At 29.9% G+C, this 22,941-nt stretch overlaps 2 protein-coding genes across 2 annotated transcripts; both read right to left on the bottom strand.

Moving 5' to 3' along the window:
* Positions 1-2,933: 2,933 nt before the first annotated feature.
* LOC137823807 (reticulon-like protein B5) lies at positions 2,934-5,273 on the bottom strand. Its single transcript, XM_068629083.1, has 5 exons — positions 4,810-5,273; positions 4,097-4,277; positions 3,862-4,003; positions 3,599-3,668; positions 2,934-3,501 (listed from the first exon to the last, which is right to left on the bottom strand). The coding sequence occupies exons 1-5, from the start codon at positions 5,018-5,020 to the stop codon at positions 3,335-3,337; spliced, it is 771 nt and encodes a 256-aa protein (XP_068485184.1). The 5' UTR covers positions 5,021-5,273; the 3' UTR covers positions 2,934-3,334.
* A 6,350-nt stretch (positions 5,274-11,623) lies between these two features.
* Positions 11,624-12,727, bottom strand: LOC137823808 (RING-H2 finger protein ATL67). The gene is given in 2 exon segments (XM_068629084.1): positions 11,624-12,545; positions 12,548-12,727. Coding segments are annotated over 2 exon segments (720 nt in total). The 5' UTR covers positions 12,624-12,727; the 3' UTR covers positions 11,624-11,901.
* Between the last annotated feature and the right edge of the window lie 10,214 nt (positions 12,728-22,941).

Below are 22,941 nucleotides of genomic sequence, written 5' to 3'. Positions count from 1 at the left end.
TGTATTATATTTAAAAAAATATTATCTTAAAGTTTATGTTGTAGGCTAAATTGGTCTTTTAATCAGTTTTTATATGAACAGTGCCCACTTCCATTTATGTGACATCATAACAAAAACAAATTGGTCCTCCAAAGAAACTGTAAATTTGGTATGAAGGTAAATATTTTTAAATTTATAAAGACCAAACAGAAAAGAGAATAGATAAGAGAAAAAGTATATATATTTTAACTTAGCCAGTATTTGATGAGATGAAAAGCTGAACCTTTTTTTGTTGCAGGCGAAAAAGGTTGATATGAAGTGATGCGACGTTAGAAGCTGTTGGTTGGGCAACAATGACACCATTATCAACATTGATGCGACGATTGCAGTTATCCATCCATTCAACTACGCCTCATTCTGCAAATATCCAATTATTGATTCAATGGTTCAAATCCATTCCACCACTGTCGTTTTTCAACTTTCAACACTCCTTTTTCTATATGTGGTTTGGACCAACAACCACACCAATTCACACTCAACTCTTCATCAAAATATAATCAAGCTATTACGACTTTGCTGCAATTTCCATTGCCTTTTTATTCTTTTTTCAGTTTCCATTTTTTATTGTTTCACTAAATTCAAAACCATTTACTGAGAACAAGGCAGTGGGAAGATGAGAAAACTAAAATGAAAAGGACACTATTAAAGTGGAGCTGCCACTTCGTTTATATATAGAGACACACATATATTGATACCCTTATCACAGTTTTAACTATATTATTATTTAATTACAAACTATAACGTAAAATAAAGTATATTGGCTATTATTATAATCTATATCTATATCTATACCTATAATAGAAATTTTTCTCCATAATTTTTTTTATATATATCTATATCTTCATAATTGTTTTTATATATATAAAAAAATTAATTTTATTTTTAGTTATTTTATAATTCTGTAAATATTAAAATAGTTATCAAAATAAAGTTTTTGAACGTGAAATAGTTTTGAATTTAGTTTTTTTTTAAATATATCTTTATTTCTTCAGTTTTCACTCATAGATTCTTTTCAATTTGAATTTATATTTGAAATTTTTTTATGGTTTTACTCTCCTCCTCTTTCTGACTTTATCTCTTATGTTCGTATCACTTCCATTAGATAAAAAGATTCATCCTTTAAGATAAGAGTAAAAAGAGAGCACGCATCCCACGTTTATTCTCTGTAAGTGAGTTTTCTTTTCTAGGTTGTTTAATTGTTAATGTTACACCATTGTTAATGTGGACATCGACAGGGAGAATGAATGCGTTCTGAATATGACATTCTTGGAAAGGGGTTAGAAAATAATATTGTCTTAAAGTTTGTTATGGGGTTTCTCATCTTATTCTTTTTTTTTTTCTTTTCATTATTATATTTCTCTTTTTTAGTTTTATGTTAGTAACAACAAATCAAAATTAGTGATTCACAATAATGATGATTTCTTTAAGGTACAAAGTTAACTTGACATTATTGTTGTCGTGGGCATCTACGGGATGGGGAGGATGAATGCGTTTTGAACATTCTTGCGGAGTAGAGGAAAGATATTAGAAAATAAATATTTTCTTAAGGTTTGTTACGGTTTCTTATCTTATTATTCTTTTTTTTTCATTATTATATTTCTTTTTTTTAGTTTTATGTTAGTAACAACAAATCAAAATTACTGATTCACAAGAATGATGACTTAATTGCTTTAAGATAGAGTTATCTTGACATTATAGTTAATGTGGACATCTACAGAGAGGATGAATGCATTTTGAATAAGACATTCTTTTTAAAGTTTGTTACGAAGTTTCTCATCTTATTCTTTTTTTTTTTTTTTTTTTTTTATATCAGTAACAACAAATCAAAATTGGTTATGTTTATTGTGTTATAAATTTAAATTTGTTTAATATATTTTTTTACTGTAACTTAATTATTAAAATAATAAGTTGAAACTCATAAATGACAAGAGAAAATATTTTCTATTTTTACTTAATAATATTTTATATTTAAAATATATGAATATAAATAATAATAATAATAATAATAATAATAATAATATACAATATAATAATAATAATAATATACAATATAATAATAATAATAATATACAATATAATAATAATAATAAGTGCGGATGCAACCTGTGTTTCCACTAATTATACTAAAAGTGATTGTTGTCGTGAATTTTTATTGGTTGAGGAAATGAATGATAAAAAATTCAGGCATGAAAATAAAATTTTAATTCAGTTGGAGATTTATATTAATTGTGTTTTTTTCTTAATTTGAAAACACGAAAATAAGTGTTTGGATAGTAAAATGTAGTGAGAGTTTTGGAAAAGGCAAGTGCATGCTGTCAAGTGTGAAATGGCGTCATATGTTTGTGTCTGTTTATGATCTGCCTATTCTTCCCACCAAATACTTTCCATCATATAATCTTTGACGGTTTCTTCGTGTCAGCTGGGAATCTTATCATTCTTTGTTATTGAGTCATCGTCATAGGATTGTCGGAATTATTTTCTTCAAATCGTTCCTTTTTCAACCTACTTATCAATGTTAAAACTATTGACGCTATTAATGTTAAAACATATCTAACCATCCAATCATACAAAAATAAACCAATAAACTAATTTTTTTTGCCAAATCAATCCATATTTAGTATATACCAACACTGTTACTTTTCTCATTACATACTTTTATGAGTATGAACTATGACATTGCGAACTATTGTTTTGCGAACTGTTACTTGATACATACATTGTATAAACAATTCTGACAATTCAATCAAACTACACAAATGTTTGATAATTAAAAACTTGGCAAAAAGAAACACTTCAATATAGCTTACTCTAAGAATTAAAGAGGGAAAGCATGCTGGTTTACAGAAAACATGGATAAACTAACCATATCCTGCTAGGGTTCAACAAGAACCGTGTTTTTGGAAAAAATTCACAACCAATTCGATACTTTTAAAATTTTGTCTACATTTTACAAGCCTGTCAACCCAACACCAAAACCACAGAAAAAAGTAAAAAGGAGCATGCACACACCTCATACATTTTATGTTGCAGTACACATTATTATATTGAAGAACTCATACAAACCTTCAACAACAAAAAACCCAGTAAAATCCATATGTGCTTGCACAGTTAGAAACTACTGAGAGAATACTATTTTTTTAAAGATAAATCAGACCCATTGCCATTGACACCATACCAGCCTAAAACCAACCCAAAAACATCGAAGACTGACATTTGATAAAAGAACCTGGCCCTGGCAACTTCCTTGACCAAACATGTGGAGCTCTTTCTTTATGATGTTACAGAGATTAACTCACTAAGATAACTTAGCTTTTAATAGACCCACTGGGATCTTACTCAAGACCTTAGCATCAAACACAGCATACTGCTTTTTAATCTCAATAACTGCCTTCTCAGCAAGTGGATCTATCTTATCCTCGTACTTCTCATATAGCACAGGAGTCGTGTGCAGCAAGATAAAAGCTGCCCATGTAATCAAGAGAATATGTAAATGAACGAAGTCCAATACAAACTTTTGTTATAAAAATGATGTAATTAATGGAATACTAATTATTCTTACTTATATAGAAGAGGGTCAAGAAGTTGCACCAGTTCCCCACAATTGATAGAATCCAAACGCCTGCAATAACCTGACATCCACAAAGAAGCATCAAATTAGGCACCCATTTATGCATCAATAAAGCAAAGCAGCTTGCAAGAAAGTAAGAAGCGGTGTCATTTTGGTAAGTTTTAAATAACTGGCCCAAAACATCAGACATTATTTATGAAAAACTTTCATTTAATATGTACATAATGATAACAAATGGTTATGAAGTCACACACCATCAGGAATTTCTTCAAATCTCTTCCAGAACCGATACTATGCAAAACAGCAAATCCCCTGTTGATTTCAATCCTCAACACGGATGCCACTTGCAGGATTGGCTCCTCGGGAAGATGAACATCTGGAATGCGAGGTGGAGATCTGCAATATATAATTTGACATTCCACACAAGAGTTTAGATAAGGTAAACCCCAAAACACAAAAAAAAAATACTAAGAAATTCCAGAGACTCACTTGTGAATAAAAGTATGAGCATTAGACCACAAGAACAGAACTGCGAGCAACAGTATCAAAATGTGACACACCAGAGTAAGAAAGTGATACTCAAGCAACTCAAACAGGACCCAAACAGCAGTGGCTCCGCCAAGCACGCCAGCAGATATCTTCTTGTTCCTCCACAATAACACGTCAGCAGCTGCAAAAGGTAACCAAAAAAGAGTAGTAAGAAAAATAACATCATAGACTGATACTTCTTAGGTTCTCTCTACATATAACCACACACAACAGCATACAATTCTCCATTCAATGACTTATCATCAAACAACTCTGGTATTCTTCACGTAACATCACAATTCAGCCCTAGTCAATTTCATAATAAAGTTTATTCATTATCATTCAAACCATGAATCCAGCTAAATTCGACTCACCTATAATTAAAAACCACCTGAAAACATAACATGTAATAAACCAGAAACAGGGAAAGATCGCGAACATTCAAAAAACAATTCTGAGAAAACCCCATTTACTTAAGAAAGCCACCAAGGGAAGCACAACATATTAGGTAACCCCGATCAACGATAAGCGACACGAGGCAAGGTAAGGCCAAGTCACTTTTTTTTTCTTTCCCGATAGTTTCATCCACAAGATTCCCACATTGTATCTTTTTCTCAAAACGCAATGAAACGACGACCAAAGTAAGAGAGAGAATGAAAAGAACAGAGTTTTACGTTTTCCGGCGCCCAAAACGGAATGAACGGGCCTCTCCCTGCCGAAAAGGCGGAAAACCTTATCCTTAACGGACGAAGTGACGGTTTTTTCGGAATCCGAATCCGAAGAGGACGAGGAATCGTGACCGTGAAGCTTCTCGCTGATCTTATCCAGCAACGACTCGTCGGCGGCGGCGGCGGTGGTGACGGTGCTTTCTGGTTCCTCCGCCATTGAGCCGAGAATTTCGCAGATCGAAAGAACCCTAACCCTAGTGCGTCGATTTCGGAGCACGGAAATGGAAGTAGTTCTCTTCTTCTTTGGTGGTTGTTGTTGCAGTGAGTGTGAGAGTAGGGTTGGCAGTGCGAATCCCAGTATGACTTTTATATGTGTCACGAACGTCTAGGTTCGTGTGTCCGAACCACAGGCTCGGGGATGATTTGAAATCGAAATAGGAAATGACGGCGTTTGAATTAGGGATGACTGTAACGAGGACCTCAACCGTATTATTACAAAAAAAATTATTTTTTTTACATTTTATTTTAGGAAAAGTTTTTTTAAGAGTCCAATAATAGACATATGACAATCAATTATAATAATATTTTTAATTAAAAAATAAAATAAATATATTTAAAATAATAAATTATCACCACCCTTTATTTTAAGTAACATATTTTTTTCATGTATTATATTTTCACCAATTTTCTTATATGTTGAAGGTGGGAGAAAGGGAGGTACGAATTTATAGAAAAATGAGAGAAACGAGTACTGGTTTTGACTAGTGGATATATGAAGAAAAAAGGGGGAAAAAAGTCTTAGAAAGTGTACATAATCAATGTTTAATATATAATTAATTATAGTAATTAAATGATTGGTGCTTTAAAAAAAATTATGCATGATCCCATAATGGATTATGTTTTCATGAATTGTTTTCTATTATATTAATTAAAAAAAATAGTTTTGTACTCATTTCTTTCTAACCAACTAACATTTTTCACTCATTTCCTTCTCGAATTATTTATTTTATTGTTTCTTTTATTTTCACTTTAATGCTAAACAAAGTATTACATAGTTTCTGTTTTAAAGTTTTTTATATGCTTCTATTGTCGCTATATTTAGTCTTTCCATTAGTTTTTTTTTTTATTTAGTTTTGAAAATAAAGAAGATAGAAATAGGGATGTAATAAGTTGAAAAAAATAGAAAAAAAATGTTTTAAACATTATGTAATTTGATTAATTTGATAAACAACAATAAAAAATATATTGAGATACGAACATAACAAACAAGTAGATGTCATTATTTTTTAACTATAACAAAGAAAATTATATATTTACTATATAATAAAATATATTATCATATACTTATATTTTAAAATATTAATAAGTTGTGTGTAATTAATTACATTGGCTTGGATGTTATAAAATTATACATTTATAAAATACACGTATATATAAATAAACAACTCAATTTTACTTGCATCTACTTATACAGATCATGATTTTTTCTTAAATTCAACGCTAACATTTAGCACGCTTTGACAAATCTTATTAACTCCCTTATTATTCTTATTATTACTATCGGGAACACTGTGTATCCGCATTTTTTATTTTTATATAATTATGTTTAATAGTAAAATTGAATAAACAATATTATTATTCACACATCACACTTATATTATTAGTAAAAGTGAAAAAAAAATATAAAAACAATTATTAGTGTATTCTCTTATATATTCAGAGCAAAAATTATTCATCTTTTCCACCCTCTCCTTCAACATTACTTTCTTAATTTTATTACTTTCATTCTCATTGCTAACATGAATCAAAGTTTTAAGAATGGAGTTCCCTGAATCAAAAGTTTTGGTCTTCTCGCATTCCTCATTCTTTCTGATGCAATGATATAACTCTTGCACCCTATGAAGGCAAATTGTGACGGTCAATTTTCAATGGCATCAACGACCCTAATTACCCTAATTAAAAGCTCTTTTTCCCTGACACCCCACCACCGTCAAGTTATTAATCATAACACCTACGACGAACAACAACATCCATAAAGTGTAACAAAGAATATTTATGTATGTATATATAAAAAAAAGTACAATATATCACAAATAATGTCAAAATCAACGTGAATATATTTCAATTTTATTTATACATATTATCATCACAACCATGTGTTTAAGCATCAAAATCTTGTTTGAGTGAGAAATAATATAAAAAAAGTTAATGTTTTGTAAAGATTTTAATTTGAACTAAAAGTCCTAATTAATGAAAAGAAAGTGAATTGTTTCACTTGGAAAAAAAATATGTAAAAAGAAGAAGAGCAATTATTACTCTGATTTTCAATTAAGGCATGTTTGTGTTATATAGATGTATCATTGAATTTGAGGGTATGTCATTTATTTAGATTTATGACTTTCTTTGTGAATAATAAATATTATTTTCTCATGAAGATAAGTTTAGGGCAGTTCATCATAATGTTTTTTCTTAATTTTGTTCTTTTTTTTATTTGTATGCACATGGGCATAATGTTTCAAATTTCAATTAGGGCATGTTTGTGTTATTCATATTTTCCTCTCGAATCCTTACACATTCATTCACTCAAATCCTCACACTTTTATCCGTCAATCCAAACATAACCTTAAACAAGAATTCCTTGCTAAAGCGAAAATATACCAAATGAAAAATATTTTTTCTACTATAATTTTTGTTTGATTAGAATTTCTTACTTAAGGAGAAATAAAAGAGAACCTAAAGATTCAACCTTCATAGAACTACCAAAAAATTTACCAAATTCAATTTCTACCATTTCAACTATCCTCAACCAGTTTAAAGCAATTGTCTATCCTCCACTAAATCATTTAAAACTCAATGACAACAATCTCAATCAACATATCTATTTCAATTCAAACATATTGATTATAACATTCATACCAAATCAAAGTCTCTCTACTCAAAACTTTAAACTTATCAACATTATTTTCAAGATAAAAACTAAATACTCCCAATATCTTTTAATTTCACTACATAATCCAACATTCACCTTAGAATTCAAAAGAATTGAAATTAATCAAACTTGTTAACTCCTCTTGTCTCCAATTTTGTACGTCCAAATAAATGATCAACAAACTCGAACAAAGTTAGAAAACCCTAATATGATCCCAAAAGTTCTAAGTTGCAAAGAGAATATTGTTGTAAATCTAAACTAGTAGATGCTACTCTGACAAGCTCACTTCTCGTGTGTGTAGCATACAAATCAAAGAAGAAAAGAGAAATTAGAGATGAGAAGATTTTTAATATATATATATATATATATAATATCGATTTATTTTATCTTAAATCTCTAGTATCTACTAAACTACAACTTCTTATAAGAGAAAATATGTGGAAAGATCTTATAATTCTATTGAGAAAGAGAATTTAAGAAAAGGATTAAAAAAATAGTAAAATTTTATAAATAGCAATGAATAAATTCCCACACATATATAGATATATATAATATAACATATTTTAAAATTTTATTCTATATTGTTCTTTAAATCATTCATACTAAACATAACAACTGGATCTTGCACTCACAAAAATAGTTTCACTAGAGGTATTTCATTCTCCAATCAACAAGGTGAACATATATAATAGATATATTTGATCAAACTTGAATGGGAATGTTAGCATGATCAATTGTGCATATTATAATATTAAGATATGTTTTATATAATTACTATAATAAGGTTGCAATTACTTTGATTAATTAACCTTTCACTTTTATAGTAATAATAATGCTTTCGTCAAAATAGGATATTTCATAATTTTGGTGTTCCAAATATGTGAAAAAAAATAAAGTATAACAATATAGTTTTCATATATTTGTTTTTCACAATTTAGAGGTTATAACATAACTCTGATAGGAACATTTGATTAAATATCATGTCAATAAAATATAATAAAGGATCACAGTTGTACAATTAAAATCTACAGGATCGTAATAGTATAATTATAAATACTAATTAGATGATAAAAATATATCAAACCTAAAAACAAATAGTATGGTGAAAACATTACATAGATGTAAGAGTAGATGTATTTGATTAAAAAAGAAGTTAGCATTAAATATAAAATCGTTATTGCTAGTTTATAATGTAAGATTTTTTATTTGGTAAATTTCAACTAATAAAAGTTGTTCTCAAATTCAATAAAATGAATTTATAAAGGAATTTACATTCCAACTTATTCTATGTCTATGTAAAAATTTAGTGAAGGTAGTGTTTTTAGAATTTTGCAATTTTGATATTTACCCACGATTTGAAAATTAATATAATAATTTTAAGAACCATTTTTAATATCATATATATAAAAGAATTCAATGAATATAAAATTTTAAAATAAAATATTATAGCAAAACAAATTTATATACCCCATTTAATATTAATACACAGTTGTTACAAATAATATTTGAAAAAAATATAAAACACTAATCAATAAACATTCTAAATTATAGTTTAAAACCGATGTTTAAAAGATTTTGAATTTAATTTAATTTGGTCTAACATCATCCATCAAACAAATTTAGGCATGGACTTGCAGATAGGAGTCATTAGTTGTATGAACAAAGGTTGGTGAAAAACATCATTCCCACAAGTGATTTCGATCTTCTACGGTCTCAAAAGACAATGCAAATTTTAAAATATTAACTTTTTATGTAATTAAACAGATTCAACTGATGAAAATTTTACCACTGCTAACTTCTCAAGCTAGTTTTCAGCCAAAGTTAAGATTATGCTAAAATATTTTATGCTCACAGACAGCATTATTCTATATATGCCTTTCTCCAAAATGTGAATCTGAAAAAAATTATTCAGTAAATAATATATTTTTTTTCAAAGAGGGACAATAAATAGTGATACTAAAACTTTTTGCTGATTTATTATTCAACTCATAATGTGCAGATGCTTCCAATGCCTAAAAAGGTCTCAGCATGTCAGAAAGAAAGGCACTTTTATTTGTTTCAGTACAAAAGCCAATGATGGTGGAACCAGTTCTGCACTGAACTTTCTAAAGTACGAAATTGCTCAATTATCCTCACTTCATTTGAATTTGCATTTTGGACCCTCACATGGATGAATACAAGATTCACTACCAGTGTAGTAGTGTACCACCAAAATGGATAAAGATAGAAAAGTATGGAGTGTGTCTCAGAAGCTACGAACTCAAAATGTTGAATCAAAATGAAATGTCTGAGATTAGATTCCACGTCCAACGCATGCTGATAAATGGAGTTTGGCACTTACCTAGTGGATTATCCAAAACGCTGTTGTGACTTCTTAACAAATGCTTAATTTCAATCAGTGATAATAGTGATGTCCACTCACAAAGATATCTCGTATCAGGGTACTAACAGTTTGTTAAAAGTAATTTATCTATGCATTTAACTAATACATGCATAAAGTGGAACTGTAATAGTAAAAAACCAGCAAGTGGAGCTGATTATAGAAAGCACTAGTCAAAATGGCCTCCCATTTGTTCAGCAGTTCAAGTCTTCCACTCACAAAAAGTAAAGTGAGGTTTTCACTTAAATAACGAGCTCAATCTTTTTTTTCGAAATGTAAAAAGCTTAGTTGTTTCCACAGTTTGGATTAGAAAGTAGTTTACAAACACCATTTTTCTAACACGTGAAAACTTGTTTTTCAGTAAAGACAAAGTCATAAATGAACTACATGGTACCAAACCAGAAGAGTGATATCATAAAGAATAATGAAAATAGTCTGAGTTGTAATGATCCATAAGTCAAAACATGCGAGTGAAGTTAACACTATATTTTAGATTAAATTGCAGTTGAAACTGTGCTGAGTTTTTAATTTTTTCAATATGATTGACCACTAAAGGGTTTTGGTTGACGAGTTTCAGAGGGAGTTCTTGATGAAAAAGTGGAGAAGAGAAGAATATTTGACAGAGGTAATGTGTTCCGTGCATCTAAGAGTGTCAGGGATTGTTTGACATTGTAGACAGTGAAAGGGATATTTCATCTAATTCCTGTCAGGCAGTAGAATACAACAAGAATATTGAGAGAAAGAATGAAGAGATATCAAATACAAGCTGTCTACAAATAACGACAAATAAATGGGTCCATGACTCAAGAGAAAAAGGAACCCAAAAGGCATCAATATCTTCTTGTCCTGAATGAATCAAGTGGAGGCAAAGGAAATGACCAAAGCTAACACAATGAAAAGAAAATCATCTAACATGGGATCATGAAGACCAAGAAAATTAGCATCATCACCAAGGGATGAATGATGATTTCATTTGCGGCTCAAAACACCAGAACAATGAACAGAAGGTTATTTAGAAAACTACTGCAGATAATTTTACTCATTGCCCACCATCTTTTTAATGGTGTATGGAAGATTCGGATACACATTACACGTGTTTGACACTGCGTCAGATCACAGGGGATTCGGGACAAATACTCACATTCCCAGAAAAGATACTCCAAACAGCTTTTTGATTTTCACATCTGCGTGTTTTCTCTTGTAAGATGTTGAATCAAACACTCCAATTACATGAACATTAACTTCGATTCCTTAAGTACATGTCTTAAACCACATTGATACAGAAGGTTGTGAAAAATCAAATCAATCAAAATACACTAATGGTCGTTTGTTTTATCATTAAAAAAATCAAAACCAGTTTCATCCGCTGAAACTTACAATCCGGAACTGAAATTAACTTCAATTAAAAACCTTTTCAAATGCAAAACCAGTTTCATTAGAGTCCAAAACAAGCATACACTGTATGACACGAATCACGATCACCAGCCGCATCAAGCACCATATGAGGAGTCTTGTTAAACAAAAGAAAAACCCCAAATTTATAAAGAAAAACATTTAGTTGAATTAATATTATCTATGTAAAAGAGAAGAAACGGAACACCCCAACTAGCCCTAAGAATTTCCCCATTTCCCTCACATCAAACCTAAATCTAAAAGTAAAGAAGAACCCTCCAATTTCCCCACCCCACCTCTAAAAATAAAATCAAAATCAAAACTTCAAAAATCTCCCAATGACAAAAAAGGCAAAAGCTACATCACAAATTAACCCAAAAAGTCCAAAAAAAAAAAGTCACCTACTTCGCCTTCTATCGGCGGCGTACTGAGAGAGCGGCACCACCTCCTGCAGCGGCGTGGAGAGCGGCGTCGGGAGCGGGGAGTTGCGGCAAACGGGGCAGGAGCCTCTGAGTCTGAGCCAGGAATCGAGGCAGCAGAGGTGGAAGAAATGGCGGCACTCGGGCATCATCCTCAGCATCTCCGAATCCTTGTACTCGCACAAACATATGGAGCACGTGTTGTTATTGCCGTTACTATTCCGCGCGCTGCCCCTGTCGAACTGGAACCTGGGGTAGGAATTAATCACGCTCTGGTCCAGCCCCAGCGCCACGCTGGCCTCCTCGTCCTCCTCATCGTCCTCCGCCACGAAGATGACCCGTGGCAGGACAACCCCGTCGGAGGGGTTGGCGGCGGCGGTTGCGACGGCGGTTGTCTGGTTGCGGTGTCGGGTGGCGCGGCAGCAGAGGTAGGAGGAGAGGAGGAGGGTGGAGAGGAGGAAGAGAAAGGCAAGGGCTATGGCGATGGAGTAGCCAAGGCCAAGGTGGGTGAAGTGAGGGGAGGGAATGGAAGGGGACATGGGGAAAGGGAAGGAAGAGGAAGAACAAGAAGAAGAAAATGAGAAGGAGGAAGAAGAACAAGGAGAAGAAGAAGAAGAAGAAGAAGACGAAGAAGAAGAAGAGAATAGAGATTCTCCATTTGGGAAGGGTAAAGGGTGGGTGAGGGCTTCATCTGCTGCATTTAATACTTTGTTTTTTTTTTATTTTCTTCACAGACTCAATTCTCAGCAGAGGAGTTTCTCTGCATTAAATTCTGCGAGTGGAAGAGAGTTACTTATCACTCACACTATCTATCATACATCTTTTGACTTTCATTTCCTCATTTTCTTTTTCTTCAATATTTTACCATAACACTTCACTACTCATCAATCCCATTTTCTACTTCTCTTATTGTAAAAACAAAACCTATTCTTCATAATACTCTTTAACAGGATCACACTATAAATTTGTTTGCAATGCACATACCATGTTTGACTGATGATTATGATACTTAAATAATTAATTATGCATTTTATTAATTTTCTTTTACTTTTTTCTTTTATGATAACACTATGTAAGAAGTGTTTAGTTACAAATGAGTGTGAGGTATCTTTTTTTATTGATATTGAAATCATATAAAAGAGTGGTCCAAAGTATATGGAAGACATGTATGAACTGAATAAAAATATGTTATATTTTAATTATGACATAGTTGAAAAGTGTAAACACAGGTTTAATATTTATCCCAAATTATGATGTCTAAAAAGTGTGAAACACACTCACATATTATTGTGTAGAGGTGTGAATTTTGCCTAAGTTGGGACATTGGCTTTCTCCACTTTTGGTTTTGGAGGTTGGTTCTTGGCATTGGAGGGAAACAGGGGAATAAACTAGTTTCCATTACAAGACAGTACTATTTTGTTTTGGACTCTGTTTTATTTTTTTGTCTTCTTTGCAAATTGGTAATCTTTTTTAATTTTAATATTAATATTGGGGTAAGAAAAAGGTTTGGGATTGGCTGAAACCTTTGTTGGTGAGTGCTACAACTGAGAAAAAGGTTGATGTTGTGTTTTGGTGTGGTGGGTGCACAGAAAATGAGTGGCTAAACAACTTGATTCACTAAGTTACTAAAATTAAGGTTAATGATAATTTAATTTTTTTTAATCTATTACAACATTATTATTATTTAGTTTAAACAACATTAGTCCCACTTTAATATTTGTTCCCTATGTTTTATGGGATAGAAAAAATAGAAATAAATTTATTTAAAAATTAAAAAAAAATCATGTAATTTTTGAAGCTCGAGGAGAAATTAAAAATATAAAAATAGTCCTTGACTTGAATGGGTGCTTGACTTTTGTTGAGAATAAAATCATCCCTCTTTGCTGTCATATTCCCTTAGTACGTTACAAATGAGAAAGAAATAAATAACATCTCTGCTTATTTATTCTTCTTTATGAAATTTGAAAAAATCATAACCACACTTAAAACAACCAAGGCGTTTCTTACCACTAAAAGAATAGTATAAAATAAAAATGAATGGACCCAACCTACTTTTAATAATACATAATTATAATTATATGTATACACTCATACTGGGGAAATTGCATTGGGGGTTTCACCATTTTCAGCTGTACCAATTAATTTAATTTAAATTTACTGTATATATATTAAGAGAAATAAGTTATAACTTCATTTTTATTATAATATATGTTAATTCACTCAAATACAAGCAAGTTATAACTGTGATGAATAATTGAATTTTGAAAATATTTATTTCCTCTTCAGTTTTTAAAGGTTAGAATTTTTAGGCTCGTAAAACAATACTATGAAAAAATCATTAAGTAATAATTAATTTTTAAAAAAAATAATTAATTCATACATTAACTAAATTAAATATTATTGTAGAGAGTAAAAATTTATTGTTATTTAAATTAGTTTCTATTATTCATAAATGATTTATAGAGTGTTATCTAAATTCTAATTTAACTAACTATTTTGGTCTCTAAAATTAATTTATAGTTAATGATTTTCTTGTAGTGCAACTCTCATCACAATTGATTTTAAATGACTTTGATATCATCTTAGAAAGTGAAGTTTAAGCTTAATTCAAACAAACTTATGAAACTGACTAATACGATTAGGTTTGCATTCACTTATATATTATAAAATGTTCTTATGTATGCTTGATGAGGTTTGAAAGCATAGGAACGGAATAATCTTTAAATGGGAATAGTAGATGTACTAGAAGTTTTTGCTTTTGTCCAATTAAAGGTTTGGTCTTGGGTTACATCCAAATCACAATCTATTCATTTTTTCTTTTCCGATTGGTGTATAAATTTGTTGGTTTGTATGAGGATGATCTCATGATGTATTCATTTAAGTTGTATGATTGTTTGTCTCAGGTGATTTTTTATGGGTTAAGCTATGAGTTTTGTATAGACATACATGAGAGTACGTATAGTGAGAAAGGTTAAAGTTGTGTTCATGTATAAAGGTTGTATCATCATAAAATAATTTATATTTATTCATTTTTTATTGTCGATAAAAGAATGTGTATGCTTGATGTGGAATCTTCAACATTTTAGATAGTGATATATAATAATGTATTTGTAATAGATTGTAATTCATTTGCAATAGATTGTAATTCATTTACATATAAAATTAAAAATATACGAGGGTCACTTACTATGATTTTTTTTCTTCTAAGTTAATTTGAAATTTTAGGTACTTCAAATATTTCCGCTGAAGTGTTCTAACATGATAATTAGTCATTCATGGCATAGTTGGTTAAGTTATTCATAAAGATTCCCAGGAAAAAAATGTTTTCTTTTCATGAATTAAGATTTACTTGTGGGTAAGATAATGTGTCAAAACTTTCTCATTTTAGTTTCTTTAAAGAGTGTTTAATTTGCTTTCAAGTTAAATTTAACTTATGGAACTTAAAATTTGATTTTTCGAAGTAGTCACGCTCATGAACAAGAATATCTCATACATTAATATTACTTAGTCTGTTATTTAGAGTATTTATAATATATACTTATTTAGTTGAAACTGGTATATAAGTTTTCATTAATGACTTCAATAGTCAACCATCACATAACTAAATTCACATTAATTCATATATTAACATCAAATCATCAAAATATATATACAATATATTACTTACTCATTATCATTTTAAAACAGGTATTTAATTTAAAATGACCAAACATAAGATTTTGAAATCAAATAAGTAACACTTAACAGAAACATTCTTATTTGAGTGGCGTTTTTCTATTTGAAAGAGAATAAACATTTACTAAAATGCTTAAGTATTATTTATTTGAAGGAAAACAAATTGATTTGATTTATTTTTAAAGTATAAAAAAAAGTGTTTGAATGATCAAATTCTTATAATAGAGATTACTAATTTAATAATTTTCCCAAGTAAGCTATGATTTGAAGAGAAATGTTACCATTCTAAAAAGAATAAATGAATGCTTGAAGAGTAATGTTCTATCATTACATTAAAAATTACTCTTTAAGACTCACTCAATCGATTTTAAGCAACATACTAAAAAAATCACAATTAAAATTATTCAACAAATGAACTAAATTTGTTTTTCTTGCAAATATAATTATTTATTCTTTAGTAAAATTCAAAATATCCCTATTTCAATTCCATTAAATTCAAACACTTAATTTATTCAATAATAATACATTAACTATTTATTCGTACAAAAACAACTACAACCTCTCATTAATATATAAACTATATATCTATTTACTCATTAATATATTAATCACATCCATATAATCATGTACAAGTTATCAGCATAACTCCAATATCACAAATATTCAACTTTCTTATTAAATTTAAGACTTTAAGTATATATTTTTTATTTGGAAAAATCATCCATCATTAAAACACAGCAAATTCTATACCAATTCATCCACAAATATCTAACTCAAGATTTGCAATTTATTTTTACCATCTATGACATTTAGTTAAGTTTCTCATATCTCTGAGCCCCTTGGTTATTCAAATCATTCTCACACACAAAAGTTAGAAAAGTTTCAACTTATTCCTACAAAACTTGATTCAAAAACTAAATACATCATTCCAAACATAAACTTATTAAGAATTATCTTGATTGTATTGTACATACGTGTACAAATTGAATCTTATGCCCGAGAATCAACACAAAAATGTCAAATTTAGATAAGAAAAGGAAAATCTCATTTTAATAAATTTTGATTGATTATTCTTTACTCGCTCTTAATAATCTTTAAGAATGCAAAGTTAGATTTAAGAAATGATGAATATACATTTCAAAATCTTAAAGAGAAAGGACATAAATTTTGTAAACTGAAAATATTTTAAATTAGTTAGTTTTTTATAAGTCATGATGAATTTTTCAGTAGTTGAGTTTCCCTGAGTATATATATTTATCTTTGATACTTAGATGCATGTGATCATCTATAACTAAAATAATTTTTAATGACTTAAATATTAGAATGCGATTTTATGTCAAATATATGTATATGCTGACTTGTTTGTGATTATATTTAGTATATAAATATATAAACTTAAATACTTGGTATAAGGATTAAAATAATAAATTTAATAAAATTGAATTTAGTTTTGTAAAAAAGCATTATCCTAATTTCATATATATATATATATGTGTGTAGGAAAATATTGAATAATTTAGTATTAAGAGAGATAGTTATATAAATTAGGGTGTTAGAAGTATAGTGTGACAAGTGTTAACACTGAAAATTGAACATAATTTTTTTTATATAATAATGTTTTTACAATATAAGTACATAGTATCTAACCATAATGAATCGAATTTCTGTTTTAATGTAAACTACGTAATTGAGGGTGAGATTAATAAATTGAATTGATTATAGTTGTTTACTTATTTATTATATAGTGTTCCACATTTTTAGTATCATGTCATTCAACAATCATAAAATAATAAATACCGAATTTTTGGATACTAATGATTCCGGCATGGAAGCATACTTCCTGCACAAGTCACTGCATTCTGGAATTTTCAAAGTATGGATTTTGTGTTTGTCTATATTTATGATTATGTTATCTTAATAATTTTTAAAAATGGTTTCATTAATGATTTTATGAACACTATATATGACAAGTAATAAAAACTATGTATATTTATATATCAATGATAGGAAAATGTGAATAGTAAATTAAATTGTTTATCTTTTTAGTCTTTTTTTACTATACAATAAGTAATTTTGAGTTAAATTATAATTATCATTACAAGAAAAATTATGAAATAGAAAGACCAAACATAATTAGTTGTTATAGCAACTAAATTAGAGACATTTTAGGAACTAAATAAAATTTTAGTTTCTAAATTAGTTTCTATTATTGTTAAATAATTTTTAAATTGATATCTAATTAGCAACCAAAATTTTTGCTACCAAATTTAGAAACTAAATATCTGGTAGTTAAAACCTTGGTAGCTAATTATATACTAATTTAGAAACTATTTAACAATAATAGAAACTAATTTAGAAACTATTTTTTTTTTAGTTTCTAAAATTATCTCTAATTTAATTATTATTGCAACTAATTATTTTGGTTTCTAAAAATTGGGTTATATTGATGATTTTCTTGCAGTGAATATAACATTAATTATGAAAGTTTTTATTTTATTTTATTTGGGGTTTAATATGATTTTGATGTTTGTGGATGTTTTGGAAAATAATTAGAATCTACAGATATTTATACTAAGGAGGATAGTTAAATTGTGGAAAATTTTGTTCTATGTTCAGAATTATTGAAGGATTAGAATATTAAATTTTTCATACCTATATTATATATTAAGACTTTTTTTTATAATGGATTGGAGTATTCTAGTACCTCTACTAATTCTATTTCTTTTTGTTAATAAAAAGAATAGTAATATAATTCAGACTTTTGAGTATAGAAAGTCACAAAGATAACTTCAAAAACTTAAAATAATCATAAGTATGAAATTGTAGGTTAATTATAATTTTTTTTATTAATAGATGTTAATTTCTACGTTATGTGAAGTTAGTACCAACCAGTTTCCATTTTGTGGGAACCATTACGATGTTGAAATTTGTACCCACGGCGCACGATAATTAATGGAATAAAATGGAAGAGTTGTTATTCTCGTATCATACCAAACCTTCTCGTTTACATCAGTTCATGTTTTTTTTACACTATATTTTCAGTTTTCGTAACTTTTTTTAAAATTTAAAATTATTATTTGATTATTTTTAAGTATATTTTTTACTTTTATTTTGATTTAGACCACTTTTGCTTCTATATTTTTTTTTTTTGCAAATCCTCAATGCATTTTATCATTTATTTTTTTCTTCAATGTAGTATCTAATTTTATTAAATTTACACAATTTGATTTATTCTCTTATATATGAATGAATATTTCAAACAATTATACGTGAAATTTATTGTATTAGCTAGTTGACTTATCTTTTTATTCTCTTTTAATTGTACCTGAAAATTCTCTATTTGGCAGGCAGAGTATGTCTTATCAAATCGGTGCTTACGTCCCTACCGCTTTTCTATGTCGGTAACTGTGATGAGGGAAGTGAAAAGGTTACAAAAAAACTTTTTGTGGGAATGGGGGTCAGAGAACCGGAAAATTGCTTGGGTGGCGTGGGATAAGATTTGTCAATCGAAAGATAATGGCAGATTATGGGTCATTGACATAGAAAAGTTTAACTTGGCTCTTCTAGGGAAATGGATATGAAGACTTAAGTCTGAAGAGAGTGGGTTTTGGAAGGATATTATAGAGTCTAAGTACGGTGGGTGGAGGGGTTTAAGATCTCAAGATCAGTCTTGTAAGGAGTCGATGTAGTGGAGGGACCTCAGGAAAGTTTGGCACTTAGAGGGGTGGGGATTTGATTTTGAAGATAGAGGTCGGTGGGAAGTAGGAGATGGGAAAGAAATCAGATTATGGGAGGATAAGTGGTTGGAAAACATCCCTCTAATGCATAAATTCCCTAGATTATATTTAATCTCCTTGGATACTGGTTGTACTCTGTCACAAGTTGGGATTTGGAGTAATAATGGTTGGTCCTGGAAACTGCGGTGGAGAAGAAATCTTTTTGTGTGGGAATCCAGTCTACTTGATCTTCTAATGCGGAAGTTGGATACCAAAAGGTTAACAAGAGAAGGTGGAGTTAAACCTGATAAATGGCTATGGAGGGATGTGGATCATACGGATTTCTCTGTGAAGGTAGCATATAAGTGCCTCATGGGGGAGGAGTCAGTAGTGGGGGAGGATCTGTTCGCGAATTTATGGACTTTAAAGACCTTACCTTCGGCACATTTTTTGGCTTGGAGGGTGTTACGTAATGCTATTCCTACTAAGGACAATCTTTCGAGACACGGTATACCTTTGATGTGCGATCAGTGCCCTCTGTGTGGTGTGGAAGAAGAGTCGGTAAGACATTTATTTTTTGAGTGTAAGATTTCTTGGAGAATTTGGGGTATGTGTCTCACGTGGTTGGGTTTCCCGTTGGTGCTACATTGTGATGCACAAATGCACTTTAGGATGTTCAAACCTTTTGGTCTGAACCACGCAGTTACCAAGTGTTGGGGGGGTATTTGGGTAGGTTTTGTGAGTGAAATTTGGAATCACAGGAATAAGGTTGTGTTTGAGAATGGGCGGGTGGATCTAGTGGAGGTTTTTACCGTGGCACAAAGGAAGACCTGGTCTTGGGTCATAGTAAAAGAAAAATCGGTTGCATTCTCTTACTCAGACTGGTGTTTGGATCCTATTTGTTGTATGAGGTATTTGAAAGTCTGATTTTTTGTGTTTTTAGCTAACGTTCTTTCCTAGTTTTGGTAGTTGTGGTGTGGTTTGCGCAGGTTCCTTCGGTAACTCCTATATGAATGGCTAGACTGAGGCTTGGAAAGCTTTAAGTGGTTGTGCAGGTTGTTTTGGTATTTCCTATCTGGCAGGGTCAGACTGATGATTCTGCTCTGTATTGCGGTTGTCTGGGACATTTTGTTTGGCAGGGTCGGGCTGAGTTCTTTGCTCATAACTGCGATTGGAAGCTGTTACGTTTTTCTTGCAGGCAATATCTGGTCTATGTACTATCCTCGAAGGATCGGTTTGTTGATGTTAGTTTTTGGATTTTTGGTACAGTTTGCCTGTTACAAAGATTTGGCTTAGTTGTTGGGTGATGTGTCTTTTATTATCGAGTTTGACACTTGGTTATGGTAATTCAGCCTGATGGCAAAAACCTCTTGTATATCTTTGTTTGAGGGTGTAACCTTTTTGGTGGGTTGATGTAACTGTGTTTGTTGGGTTCTTATATTTTGTACTGGGATTGTGTATTGTTGGATCATTAGTTGGTAGGGTACTAGATTACTTGCATTTGGGGTTTTGTATAAGGGTTGGGACACCCCTGAAGTGTCTCTTTTTTATTTTATTTATTCTTTGCTGATAAAAAAAAAAAAAGGTGTGTGTTTCATTCTTCATCAATATCTCACTACTAGTCCTCATCCTTGTACAATTGTAATGTTTGAGGATTGCAAAACTAATATAATTCTTTCCATGGTTGTGGAAGTATGAGTTGCATAATTGCATCCATTTGTCATTGTGCAAATTTTTTAGTATTAAAAACAATTTCACTTGAACCTCACCTATATTGTACATTTGTCATTCCCCCTCCATACCTAACCTCACCCACATTCTCACTCTTAGCCTTAACCTCAACTTGACCCCCCTACCAAAAATTAGCCTCAACATCATTCCCATATTCAACATCATTACTTTGCACACTCTATACAATCACACTATCCTTATCAGTCTTATATTTCAAAAGATTTTCAAGTACCTCAGGTTTATAAACCATGTGTATAAAAAATAAATGTACTTTGTCACATTGTCTTGCAATATTGACCATATTACACCCACCCACCACTAGAATATCACTACTCCTTTAATGTAACATATCCCATTTCTTTAAGAATGTATAGTATATTAAAATAACTTCATCTATGTGAGTCACATGACAATGTACCTGTTTAACCAACATATTTTAGTCTATCAATACTCACAAACTCTCATCATAGTGGACCACAACGTCAAAAAAATCCTCATACATCACAATTAATTAATATATATATAACCCTATAAATATATGGATATGTACACATAAACCAAAAAATATTCAAATCAATCCAACAACACATACATTGGCAAAAAAATGATAAACCACATAAAATGAACATTTGCACTTGGTGGAACTCTAAACCTTAATCAACTCACAAAGTGCAATGAGATTTAAAAATTACACAATCAAATGCAAAAAAAAAAACAACCAAAATTAAAATAAAATAATATTTTGATCTCACCATAAAACTTAAACCAAACATGGCAACAACAATCAAGAAGTGACACTCACCTTAGAAACTAAATAGAAAACATCACATTACATAAACCAATGACAAAACCACGATGCAATCACCAATTGTTAACTCCAATTTGCATAAATTCAGTCTCCAAATCTCCACACATTCAACTAAGAAAAATCTCACTATGCTTTTGTCTTCAATCTTTTAAAAAATATATATTTTTCCAACTCATAAAATGACTAAAAACACAACGGTTATTCACCTTAACTTAAAATGTCCACGTGTCACATCTCACGCTATCATTAGTCATATTAATGTTAAAAAAAAATAAAATTGAGTCATTTAAACAAAATTTGAAACTATATTGTTGAGTCCAAGAAAAACTAAAGGAATATATTGAGTATTTGAAAAAAAATACTAAGTGGTATTATACCTTTTATTTTCGTCTTTCAAAATTTAAAATTGTTATTTTTAATTTATAATATTTGTTTTATCTAGATTAGGTGCGAGAGAAACCATGGAAAAAGAAAATCTCTAGAACCTATGTATTAAGATTAGTTCATGGCCTTAAATTTTTTTAAAAGTTTAAGGGTAAGCTAAAGCTATATTATAACACAAAGTTCAAATCCACGATAAAATAAAGTATTTTAATTATTTTTTAAGTAACTTGTAAATTTAAATATTTTTAATTAAATTCTTATTAAAAAAATCATTTTATTAATATACACAATAAGATAGATTTAAAAATCAAAGAATTTGGGTTTATTAGATTGGGTTTATTTCTAAATACACACAATAAGATAGATTTGAAAAATCAAAGAATTTGGAGAGCAAATTAAGAAGCATGTTTTACCCTAAAAAAAAGGTTCGAGTAATTAATTAATTAATTACATTCGTATACATTTTACATTTTTTTCCCTTACAGTTTTCGTTCTTTCTCGTCATTATTATCACTTTCCCTTTTTTTTTCCCTTTATCTCCTCTCCATTTTCTTCCAAGAACAAAAAGCTACATTCATCAATTTTCAAAAAAACTCTGAACATTATGAACATGTACACGTAAAACCAATTTGAAAAAGAAGAAGAAGAAGAAGAAAAAAAATCCTCTCTGCAAAACCATTTGAGCTTGTTGAATGATGATATTA

This window comes from Phaseolus vulgaris, chromosome 8 (genome assembly GCF_000499845.2).
Source record: "Phaseolus vulgaris cultivar G19833 chromosome 8, P. vulgaris v2.0, whole genome shotgun sequence".
Taxonomy (NCBI): domain Eukaryota; kingdom Viridiplantae; phylum Streptophyta; class Magnoliopsida; order Fabales; family Fabaceae; genus Phaseolus; species Phaseolus vulgaris.
This window is presented reverse-complemented; position numbering and strand designations above follow the sequence as displayed.

Excerpts from the sequence above, each read along its gene's own strand:
- LOC137823807 (XM_068629083.1), bottom strand. The coding sequence starts at position 5,020 with ATGGCGGAGGAACCAGAAAGCACCGTCACCACCGCCGCCGCCGCCGAC. Across the intron at positions 4,278-4,809 it reads CGTTTTGGGCGCCGGAAAAC|CTGCTGACGTGTTATTGTGG; the intron begins GTAAAACTCTGT and ends TACCTTTTGCAG. Across the intron at positions 4,004-4,096 it reads GCTCATACTTTTATTCACAA|ATCTCCACCTCGCATTCCAG; the intron begins GTGAGTCTCTGG and ends TATATATTGCAG.